Here is an 11,190-nt window from a genome sequence, read left to right on the forward strand (position 1 = left end):
CAGTTGAGACGGCGGTGAAGTATCTTTACCCTTCTTACCCTTCTTTTCTTTCGGTTTCTTTGGAGGTGAAGATGGCAGGGAAATAGCTTCACATTCAGTTGGTAGCTTAAGCGGCGGTAGAGGCGTCGGTGAAGACGGTGTCAAAGTCTTTTTACCCTGCTTGCCCTTCTTGCTTTTCTTGCCCTTCTTGCTTTTCTTGCCCTTCTTGCTTTTCTTGCCCTTCTTGTCCTTCTTTTTTTCTTTAACCAGAGTAGATTCCATTGCTTCAGTTACAAGATTCCACCAATCCGGGTGGGGAGACGTTTCGGAGTCTTTCGTATGGGGTTTCTCAGTGTGTTGATCTATGGCGGCGACCGGCTCTTTGATTGCGGGAGGCTCTTTGAAGGCAGGCCATTCGACGGCGGCAGGCTTTTCAATGGCGGGGGGCCCTGGAGTCTCGGAGACCTCTTCTACTGATTCTGGGACCTCGGGTGGCGGAGGAGGTGAAGGAAAAGGTAATTCTCTAGACATCATGGGAGCACTAGCGCCCATTAGGCTTTCAGGCTCCTCAACAGCGGGCTCTTCGTAGGTGCAGAACGCGCATTGGATGAGAGCGACCAGCAAAACCAGCAAAATAAGTCCTGCTACGTAGATCCTGTACGACAACATTCGTAAATAGTACGGTGCCGTAGTTTCCTGGACCAAAGCGGCCTCCTTCTTTTGACTGTTGTCTCGAGTTCTCTTGTATTGGTAATTAGCTATTCGGCCCTTTCTTGGCTGTTGATGCTTTCTTACCTTTGAGACTTTCTTTGCCTTTAACGCTTTCATTGCCTTTGATGCTTTTTTGGTCTCTGTGGATACTTTCTCTTGGACTACTTCTTTCTTTACTTTTGTGGTCTTGGAGGGTTGGATTGCCTTGGTCGCTTCCTTGGACTCCTGTTTCTTTTATCGTTAGCTTTATATCATAATACTATAACCGTCTCTGAAAATCTCCTAATATTAACCTAGCTTACTTTTTTCTGCTCTCTCGCAATTGGCATATGCACACCAGATTCGCTCTCCTGACTGAAGTGACTGGTGCCATGTCCAACACCAAATTTCTCGTTGGTCGTTATGCCCTTCCTTATTGCCATTTGATGCAAGGCATTCCCCATTACTCTCCAAGGGCGCTTCTTGATGGCTACAGTCCCAAAGGTTGCAATCCAGTTATCTGTTTCATCAATGGGCCACATCTGGTAGCTGAAGTTCTCTGCTCCTTTCACGGTTGGATGCACCATTTCGATCCGTAGTATAGTATGGTCCGCTATTGCCCATTTTAAAATTGGCTCTTCGATTGCTTGGTAGTTGGTCAGTCCAGATGGATGGAATCTTTCTGGAGGCGGTGGCGACAACATTGTAACCTTTTCACCGCTTGAAATATACCACGAAAATACTGCAGAGGCTCCCTTGATGTATTTGCTCCATTGCAGACCTGACTTGCTCTTTCTTAAACATAATGAATCCGCTTTATCCATGAGAGGACCCATTGCGGTAGTAAGTGTCTGCATATCATGTTCATCTGCCCAATTTTGAGCCACTTTGTGCGGCACGCCGCTCCACAGGACTTGGCTGTTGGGTTGGCATATTCCTTCAAACTGCTGATAAATTTGCGCCTCCTCTTCGATCGTCAGATACTCGAGAAGGACCGGCATCAACGATGATAGTGAAACCATTGCACGTGTTTGTTTGTCGAAACCGCGTACATTGCTTCATTCTTGGTTTTGTGTCCGTCAGTTGGAAACTTTAAATCGTGAACCACGAAAAGACTTAACAAATACTTTCCCTCTCACAAACGGGGTGCCTCAAGGCAAATATACGAACACGTCAGCGAAATGCGGGGTACGCCTGTCACCTGTGATCGAGGACCGAGTCAATGACAAACTTTCCCCGCAGTGGCTTGAGCTGCACCCTACTTCAGGTACATCTGAGACTGTGCCGCAGCCAGTGGGGAAGGGTGAGCAAGGGTGAGCAAGTGTGAGCAGACCTGAGGAGAACTAAGTGTTGAAACATTATTTTCATGATCAAGAGTCCAATACACGGCCACAAATTGGACTGAAGCAAATTAAATCTTGACTTAATCAGACAGGAATTTCTTTTAGGGGACGGGTAAACACACACCCCCTTTCGAGAAGCCTGGCCCCCTAGCATCGCCGCCTCCACCTACTCTTCACCCTGATCAATATACCCCTCGATTTCCTCATCATACGCTGCAAGCTGACGTAGAAGCTCCTCTCGGCTAAGCCTCTGTGCTTGAGGATGAGGCTGAGGCTGAGGCTGAGGCATAGGCTGAGGCTGAGGCGTAGGCTGAGCACTATCTTTCTTCTGAAGTGCCTTTTTCCGTGGTACCTTATCCTTTGCACCAGGCGGCCGGCCGCGCTTCTTAGCTGCAGGTGTAGCCGTAGGCGCTGCTATATGCGCTGCTATATTATAGAGGGAGAGGAGGAGGATGCAATTGATTGTGATCAAGGCCGCATTTAGAGAAAGCATTCGGAATTAGTGAGCAAGTTAAGCAAGCGAATCGGAGGCTACGGAGCAGCCCTCCGAGCCAATCAGAAGATCAGATGAAAGGGGGGTGGGTGTGTGGTTACTCGAAAGGGGGTGTGCGTTTACCTGCCCCCTTCTTTTACTATTCAGACTAGCTAGACTACGTACAAAGCCTTGAAAACATAATCAATCTTCAAGGAGCAGTTGAAAAACGTGAAGACTCGATGCATGTGTCACGTGCAAGTGTTCTTAGCGCGATTTCTCGCTACCAAACTCTACCTCCTAGCAGCGCGACATTCCACTTCATTGATCACCCTAAAAACGAGTTCCCATCAAATTCTCACACTTTTCCCCCAATACAAGCCACTCGCTTCATCTACACACACTGGAATGCGACAAAGACCAATACCAAGACCAGAAATCTCCATAAAAGCCATACCCTTCAATACAGCTACCCCCGTCACGACAACCGACGGCTTTGAGGACACGAGGCCCCAACTCCACCCGCCCCAACTTCGAATATCGACGTAGACTTCCAGAATGGACTCGCCATTTCCCTCTGCAACTGCGGCTCCCGATATTCCCACGCTCCTGCGCACCTGGTCCGGAAATTTAACCCGCAACACGTCGTCCGCCTTTGCCAGCCTGCGCCTGAAAGACTACATCCGCCTCGTCATCATCATCGGCGGCTACTGCCTGCTTCGGCCCTACATCATGAAACTCGGCGCGAAGTTACAGATGCAGATACACGAGAAGGAGAGCGCGGATAGAGGCTTCATGGACCCGAACGAGCTGCGCGGCGCGAAGATCGAGATTCCGGGCGTTGAGAGCGACGAGGATGATAGCGGGGACGAGGTACACACGGGCGCAGACATGGATTTTGGGCGGAAGGCGAGGTTAAGGCAGAGGAAGTTTATCAGGGAGGCATTGGAGAGGGAGGAGCAGCGGTTGAGAGATGAGGCTGAGGGGAGCGATGCTGAGATTGAGGAGTTCCTTGTGAAAGAGTAGAGGTGGGTGTATGAATACGTGGCCAGTGGGGGCTGTGAGACGGGGGATTTGCATTGCTGGCGCTATGGGTGAATAATCATCAGCGCTCTGAATCGGCCTTTAAGTGGCCTGTGTGAGTAGGTCATGCGGTACTAAAGGGTTTGGCCCCTTGGATTTTCTACTATACTTGATTTTTTCTCTTTGACTGTGCCTGTGGTTCCACTTGTTCGAGAAAAAGCTCATGCATCCTCTTTTTACCCGACCTTTTGGATTTTCGAACCCCTTGGAAAGATGACTTCCTCTGGAACTTCGGCCCCTTGGACCTTTCTCTGATTCACATTGCTCGTATCTTGAAACTCAAGGGCACGGCTTTGAGTCCTTGATGCCAATGTGCTGCCATGTCATGGCCTCCATTGACTTCCCTTCACACTGCCCATTTAGTAGTCTCGTCTTGCAATACACATCTTACAGATGTACTCGGCATGCAGACCTTGTGAGCGAGTGTTGGGATGTTTCAAAGGACTATGACGCCGTGTCGGTGCTGGCAAGTGTGAAAATTGAATCTTTGAATCACTGGGCCTTTTGCTCGAACACCTTCGTTGAGATGAAGCCCCGGTCTTGTGGGGTCTTTGTTCATTCACTTCTCTCGTATTTCTTAGCCCGATCCCATGCCCCTTTGCCTTTCGTTGCCAACTTGACGCCATGTCTTGTTCTGCGGTGACATCGCACCACCACCTTGCTACTATCAATGTCATATAGAGCTCCAACGACTGTATGGTCTGAATGAAGGTTGGCCTGGCTGATGCGATGCCGTACAAGATTATAACGCCATCTCGGTACCGGCGAGTTGCGCATTAGGTTTTTGACCTCCTGGGGATCTCTTTTTCGATGCTTTTCAATCCTAGGCCGTTGCGATCACCTGGTACCTCCCCTAGACGCGGTATAATCTCCTACGGATGCGACACGCCGGTGTTGAGGTCTCGATGGATCTGTCGCAATGTCGCTGCCCGCCGAAGGCTTTCGTCGCGCCTTTACCACGCCCGGACAATCTTCAAGAAGAGAGGATGAGATCGCTAGGCAGGTGGATGGGGCCGAATGAGCTGTATGTGGGAATAAAAGAATGGTCAGCTATTGTGGTCAACAACAGGGACGGCTGCTGTTACTGCAGGTGGAGGATGATGACGCACCGCGGCAAGGCGCTGCCTGCGTAGGAATTGGTGCCAATCTTTCACCCCCTTTATCCTCTCGTACATCTCACGTGGATGTGACGTGACGGAAGTCTTTGCGACACGGGATGTTGTGGTGGAGAAACGTTGTGGAAGATTGCGACACCATGTCGGGGAGGTGAGATGCGAAAACACCAAGGAAATCATTGCGAGAGGCAGGCACAAGACGTGATTGAGGACCGGAACATCAAACCGAGCCCGTGGAACACCAACCAAGTGCGAGGGAAAGCATTGAGGGACCCAGGCCTCGGCCATCGCAAGAAACGCGGCGTGGCCGACCCCATCATCTCTTTGGACTCGGACACCATCAGGAACACCATCGCGGACGGCGACAACATCATTGGGAGCTGGGGAGAAGCACCTTAGCAGTGACCTGGAACGTGTGAAATATCATAGGTGAGACCTCAGTCAATGGTTATATTTCGAAATATTTTGGTCGGTATCCAATTGACAGCCCACCCCGTCCTGCGGGAGGCGGGGTGGTTGCGTAGTGGTTCGCCATTGCTGCACTAAAATCACTGTCACTCAGAGTACGGCGTGGATCCTCCGGGTTGAACGAAGCTGCATACGGAACTGGGAAAGGCTCTGCCTCACTTCGGTGAGGTAACCTTTTTGCTTTTTGTTTCTATTTGGTTGCGTGTGTATAGGACGCATGGAGGCCTCGCTGTCGGTGTTTAGGTGTTGAGAGAGGGCTACGCAAAGGCCAGGTAAAGGCTTCGCAAAGGACCCAGTTCGATTCGTGGTGGTGCTGGCCACTACAGTCGCTTTGTGATATTTTCAAAACAATCCAACCCCAAAAGCTCAACATCATCTCACTTTGCGGACATGACAGGCCTCAAAGAATTGGAATTACTCTCATATGTCTCAGATCCAGGATTTTCATTATGAGGCAGGACGTCGAGTGGAGTTGCAGCCAGACTGTTCTTTTCGCGCTCTCTTTCCTCCGTAGCAGCATGAAAGCCCGCCTCACTCACTTCCCCGTCAACTACGAAGTTCACACTCAAATCTACGCAGACACCTTCCGAACTGTTGCTAGCTTCAAGTGGATAATTTGCCTCTCCTGCCCCCCCGCCGTTGCAGCCCTCGAATCCGCCGTGCGCAGCGTCATAGCCTTCTTATCCTGCAAACCTGGCACCAAATCTGCCAGCTCACCCAGCAGCTCACCTCCTCTATCCCTGAACCCACCAAAGCCTCTCGACATCTCGAATCCTCCTCTCCTTCGACCATCTTCACAAGCCCGCTATCAGTCACGCCCTTTCTGACTGTCCTCTTCTCCCACCGTTTTGGCACCTCCAAGCTTCCTCCCGCCTTGACAAGCTAGCAATATACGATGCATCCCCCAGGAGCTGGAATCGCCGTCGCCGCGATCGGCCTATCAGACCTCAATACTCTGTCCCAAGCACGCCAGAGTTTGACAAGATTACCCAGACCTTTCGATCAAGGTGATAAAAGTGTTGGCCGAAGGGGAGCTGAAGAGGAAGGTGGAGGAGCTGAGGGATGGGAATTTGAGAGATATTGCGGCTCGGATGAATGTTACGCGGTGCTGGCGGAATGAGTGAATTGAGTTGAATTGAATTGAGAGGGCACGGTAGAGGAATCAGCGGCAGGCTCTGAACGCCTCTCCGATTAAGGTTGGAACAGCCAGTACGCTTCTCACCAACCCGATGGTCCCTTTGTCTACGAAGAACTGAATCGCGAGGGCTCCATTCCCGGGGCGATGGTGGTAGAACTTAGCCCGACAGGTTCCTTTACGGGAGATATCGTGGGAGAGTAAGGGATTTATTTGCCCGGACAATCGGAGGACGGTTGTTGGGTGTATTTCCCCCAGGAATCTTCTCCGAAGACCTCATCGACGAGCATTAGAGCTCCGATTCAAGCATCTAAGAAGGCTGAAGACTGCTATCAGCGGAACCAAGCGACAAGCCCTCGAATCCACCCTTCTGCCGGCTTGCCCTGGTAAAGCACCAGCACCAGTCACTGGAGGCTCACATCCACGTCACCATTCAAGGTCAGTTCTGCACTCTGAATCTAGGAATGAGGCGACTCTGTCGAAGCAGCTCCTATCATCAGAAGTCCTGAAAGCACTAGTCGGTGTGGGCGACTAACGAAAAGGTCGCTGCATTGGTCGACTCTCCGATGGAAAGATACATTGGACGGAAAATGGACGGTTGAGAAACAGAGTTCTCAATTCGCAATAGTTACCCAAGCCAACTCAAAATTGTCGGGCACAACCTCTGAGGCTTCAAGAGGAAGACTTCCCACTACTATACGACCAATCCGTAAGAGACCAGGCCTTTCGGCCTGTCCTCGTTCATTAACCTACACCGAGAGTGAACAGGCTCTTCGTCCATCAAACGACACCCCTCGTCCATCAACTGACACCCCGCCTCCATCAACAGACACCACGTCTACATCAACCAACACTTCTCGCGGAAACGTCGTAAAGATAGAGGTTGACTGTGACGAAGAGGACATAGTCGAGGTAAATCGACGCGGTAGCCCTTGGATCCGCCCCATCACATGGGCCGTCGTCGGCATGGTCCTCTGCGTGGAAGGCTTGATCGCCAACAGCATCTTCTTCATGGCTGTCTACAGAACAGTGAAGAAGCCAAAATTCAAGGCCGAGGTCGTTCTCGCAATGGTCATCATACTGTCACTAGTCCTGGACTTCACACTCATGTACCGTCTTATCTCAAAGTATAACTTTTTGAGACATGGTATTAAACATCTCCCCTCGTTGTCACTTCTTGGGCTAACTTCTACCACAGACCCGCACCAAGAGATTGTCCGCGAACGCGCACAACTGTCGAGAATAGCCCCATCTCTCCCACCCACTGGCGTTAAGATCTACCTCATTCTCCGCAAAGACCATTGCCTGCGCAATGCCACCAAAGCGCCCGACGACGGAGTTCCTCAAGAGAAGAATAGGCGAGAGTTCGAGGGGTTTCACCAAACATCGAGGATCGTAGTAATACTACATAACTTGATACTACCACAAATTCTTAAACTAACTCTAATATTGTCCCTCTCGCCAATTTGTACAGACCGCTCTCCAATGACTTCCTCTGTTTGATTCCTCCATGCCATCTCCAGAAGACGTAACCCCTAGAAAAAAAAATAGGAAAACTCCCCGCCCTCCTGCTCTATCTCTCAACTGCGTTACACTAGCTGCGTTCCATCTTACTAAACATCCTAAAAACTCCTCCGCTTTCCAGCAGCCGACCATCTGCGGTCCGATTAACCTACACATGGCCTGTTTTGAACTAGCTTAACGATGTTTCGCATACAGACGTTGCGTGCAAGGGTACCCACGATTGCATATATAGACCCAGGAGGTTGGTACACCCGTCACCCCCTAGTCAATCCTCATTCCTTCCCGCGTCGCTCACGTGCCGGGGAGGGGATGTGGGGGGCACCGGAGTAACTTTGGTTGATGGAGTAGATTCTTCAGTAGGGACGGGGGAGGCATGTAGCCATGTCGAGCTGCCGGAACAGTTGCGGGACGAAAGGGATAGCTTAAGTAACATGCGTGTTTACGAGAACGAATTCGTTGGTTACTTATTGGGGAAATTGTGTTGCCACATCAAATCAAAAGACCAAACGACTGAGAACAGGTGGTTGACAGTTGGTAGGAAGGTTGTGGAAGATTTTGAAGAAGATTGGAAATATAGTTATGGGAGCACATCCGATCATACTCGTTGATAGATGAATATTGTATGCTGATTTGCGGACATTGCCAGACACACTTCATTCCTACGTGTAAACACATCAGCAATTAGTGACATCATGGAGAAGATGAAGGTGGCATAATACATATCCCCGTTTCATACTGGAATGAGCTGTGAGCCAGCGCATACCAGCGCATCCGTCTTGAAAATCTACATATGACGGGGATGAAAGATATAAAAGCAAACAACATCCCCAACCGGGTTCTTATCTAATTCAAGTTCCGCAAAATTTCCCCATTAACGTGCTTACGACAGTGTTCATCACTGCTGCCCCCGCAAACCACGTATCTGCGATGGAGACTAACACCGCAACCCCTGTTTTCAATGCCGAAAAATGGATTGTAATAGTGCGAAGCTCGCGCGATATCGTCCTGATCGACAGCCTCTACACCGAGCAAGTCGCTCGAGAGTACAGTTCCGTCCTGGACTCCAACATCGCGGCCGCCGCGTACGAAATGTCCTTGATCGTCGCCATCGCGCGACACGGCTTCGTCCACGCAGTAGGGAGCCGCGTGCGACACGACGAACCGTTCCGGAGCGTGGTGGCAATGGAGGAGGTGGATCCAGAAACCGGAAGGCGAGTGTCTTCGGAAACCGTGATCAAGGTGATGCGCAAGTCGGAGTTGCAGAGCTATAATGTGGATCCAGAGCTTTGGGCTGAAGAAGATGAGTATCGGGATTTCTTTGATGCCGTTGTTAATACTTCGCCTAGCCCTCCTGAGACATTTGTGGTACGAGGGTAGATGGGGAGTAGAATGGATCGACATAATCAGTTGTGAGAATAGTTCAGTTCCCTTATTTCTTTCAATCGTGTAGCTCACACGGTTTAATTCGTTGGCCCGTGGCCGTGCCACTTGAACCATAGTACCATGCGACTGTAAGGGCATCATTTGAGATAAGTAGCGGTCAATTGAAGAATGTTATAAATGAGGAATCGGTCGTTGCAGCCGAAATACAAGATGAGGGAATTCGTGAAGTTCTCCGAACTGCTCCGTTATACACATTACTTCTATGAACGGAAGCGCATGTTGCGCTCTGTCATAGGTGGCTGAGTTGGTGGTTGCATTAATTAAACTAGAAAGCAGAAGAGACGCTGAGTACGTCGAACTCGTGCCTAGCATCTATTGGGAGAAGCCTGCAACTGACTTCTAAACTCGGGAATTCAGGGCACCTACTGCAATTGCGTGGCAATGGTATTGAGATTATGCCGACGCCTTGCATTCTGTAGTTGCTCCGTGATGGGACTTCGAGAAAATCGGACTGGCTCTTGAGATATCGCCAAAACACTGTGGTTGGTGTATTCACACCTATCACATGAAGTAGTTCGCTAACCCAAGAACTCTAAGTGATACCGGTGAAGGATATTCGGGTCTACACCCCTCTTCGGTTGACGGGCATATTCTTGCGCTCTTTCTGCGATGCCTTCTTACGACGGCGCTCGATGAGATGCTCACGGTCCTTGCTCTTCATCTTCGCAAAGCGATCAACCAACGCAAGCTTCTTTTGTTCCGCTGTAAAGGATGTCAGGCGGTCATACATTCAAAGTGACAAGCGATGAACTGAACTCACATTTCTTCAGGAAGAAAGGTTTCTTGCCATCCTTGACAAGCTCCTTCTCCTTCTTCCTATGCTCACTCACGATCTTCTGCCGTTGCTCTTTGGACTCCTGGGCTTTTTGCTGGTTCTCCATGGCTAAAAGATCCCGCTTCAGTTGCTCCTTCTCCACCGCATCCTTGGTCTTCTTGATCTTAGCTCGCATCTCTGCCATCTCAGATGCCTTGTACTCGTCCAAGAAGCCATACCTCTTCTTGAACTTGGAATCATCAGGGCTTGGACCAGTGAGGGGATCAAACCGAGGATCGCGGGGAACAGGTTTCTTTACTTCGACAACTTGGCGATTCCGGGTCACAGTTCGTTTGCTGGATTGAGTTGCTGGGGCATGCTTGCTGGAACGAGCGTGGATCGGTTGGTCAGAAGACGATGAATCACTGTCCGAATCCTCTGAATCCTCTTTCTTTTCTCGCGAAGATTTGCTTTGCTGAGTGGGATGTGCTTTGGAGTTGCTTTTCTGTGCCTTGAGTTCGCGTAGCCGTTCTCGTAACGCCTGTAATTGACTGCTCTGCCCTTCCGCATCTGAGCCCCTCTTCCGTTTCCGGCTTCCACCCCCCTGTTTCAAGATTTCATCTTGTGCTTTAGCTACAATTCCGAAAGGAACCGTACTGAGTTTCGCCTTGGGATCCTCATCCTCAGATTCAGAGCTTGCGATGTTGATGTCGTCTCCGTCGCCTGTGTCTAGGACAGAAGGGGAAGAGCCTCCGGATGCACCCAAGTACTGCTCATCATCTGAATCATCATCCTGAGCTCGGAGTGAGCGGTTGAGTGTCTTTTGTAAAACCATCGTGGCTTGGGAGTTTGGTGGAGCAGGAGCTGCAACTTTTTCGCAGACAGGCTTTGGATTCGTGCCAAGACTTTATGTTTAGCGAGTTTATGCAGTGTGGATCCCGCGCTAACGTTATGCATTATACCCTTCCGCCTTTCACTCTCCAAACCCGACGTAACGCCAAACCTTCAATAAAATGATGATGCTGCCATAGCCGTCTACGAACTCATTGAACGTCCAGATACTGACCTTGGTTGCAGCTGTCTATCTCGTCTTTCCTGAGATATTTCCTCGAGAACGGGTTTTCACTCAACGACTCATCCTTGCCAGCATCAAAATTTCACCCACATCCATGACTTGAGGATAT

General features: G+C 50.2%; 6 protein-coding genes across 6 annotated transcripts in view; 3 read left to right on the plus strand and 3 right to left on the minus strand.

Annotated features, from left to right (window-relative positions):
* The window catches only part of BDZ99DRAFT_503504 (uncharacterized protein), a gene marked incomplete at its 5' end in the record, with an annotated part of 2,987 nt that extends 1,296 nt beyond the window's left edge, over window positions 1-1,691 (minus strand). Inside the window, 3 exons of the mRNA XM_033723972.1 lie at window positions 1-720; window positions 775-915; window positions 993-1,691. Of these exons, the coding sequence (XP_033570088.1) occupies window positions 1-720; window positions 775-915; window positions 993-1,691 (1,560 nt within the window). The remainder of the gene's footprint in view (window positions 721-774; window positions 916-992) is intronic.
* A 487-nt stretch (window positions 1,692-2,178) lies between these two features.
* Window positions 2,179-2,505, minus strand: BDZ99DRAFT_482350 (uncharacterized protein; the record flags this gene model as incomplete). Its single annotated transcript, XM_033722477.1, has 1 exon — window positions 2,179-2,505. One exon carries the CDS (start codon window positions 2,503-2,505, stop codon window positions 2,179-2,181), a length of 327 nt encoding a protein of 108 aa, XP_033570089.1.
* Window positions 2,506-2,682: 177 nt separating this feature from the next.
* BDZ99DRAFT_174726 (DUF1531-domain-containing protein) lies at window positions 2,683-3,691 on the plus strand. The gene has a single exon (XM_033713000.1). It carries the CDS (start codon window positions 3,043-3,045, stop codon window positions 3,508-3,510), a length of 468 nt encoding a protein of 155 aa, XP_033570090.1. The 5' UTR covers window positions 2,683-3,042; the 3' UTR covers window positions 3,511-3,691.
* A 1,908-nt stretch (window positions 3,692-5,599) lies between these two features.
* On the plus strand, window positions 5,600-7,774 carry BDZ99DRAFT_526874 (uncharacterized protein; the record flags this gene model as incomplete). The annotated part of the gene is made up of 4 exons (XM_033726182.1): window positions 5,600-5,809; window positions 7,045-7,432; window positions 7,484-7,683; window positions 7,760-7,774. 4 exons carry the CDS (start codon window positions 5,600-5,602, stop codon window positions 7,772-7,774), a joined length of 813 nt encoding a protein of 270 aa, XP_033570091.1.
* Window positions 7,775-8,736: 962 nt separating this feature from the next.
* BDZ99DRAFT_482353 (uncharacterized protein) lies at window positions 8,737-9,186 on the plus strand (the record flags this gene model as incomplete). Its single annotated transcript, XM_033722478.1, has 1 exon — window positions 8,737-9,186. The coding sequence occupies one exon, from the start codon at window positions 8,737-8,739 to the stop codon at window positions 9,184-9,186; it is 450 nt and encodes a 149-aa protein (XP_033570092.1).
* Window positions 9,187-9,814: 628 nt separating this feature from the next.
* On the minus strand, window positions 9,815-10,841 carry BDZ99DRAFT_482354 (DUF947-domain-containing protein; the record flags this gene model as incomplete). Its single annotated transcript, XM_033722479.1, has 2 exons — window positions 9,815-9,954; window positions 10,013-10,841. The coding sequence occupies 2 exons, from the start codon at window positions 10,839-10,841 to the stop codon at window positions 9,815-9,817; spliced, it is 969 nt and encodes a 322-aa protein (XP_033570093.1).
* Window positions 10,842-11,190: the final 349 nt, after the last annotated feature.

Source organism: Mytilinidion resinicola, assembly GCF_010093595.1.
Source record: "Mytilinidion resinicola strain CBS 304.34 unplaced genomic scaffold BDZ99scaffold_28, whole genome shotgun sequence".
NCBI classification, from domain to species: domain Eukaryota; kingdom Fungi; phylum Ascomycota; class Dothideomycetes; order Mytilinidiales; family Mytilinidiaceae; genus Mytilinidion; species Mytilinidion resinicola.

Coding starts and splice junctions, on each gene's coding strand:
- BDZ99DRAFT_174726 (XM_033713000.1), top strand. CDS start 3,043: ATGGACTCGCCATTTCCCTCTGCAACTGCGGCTCCCGATATTCCCACG.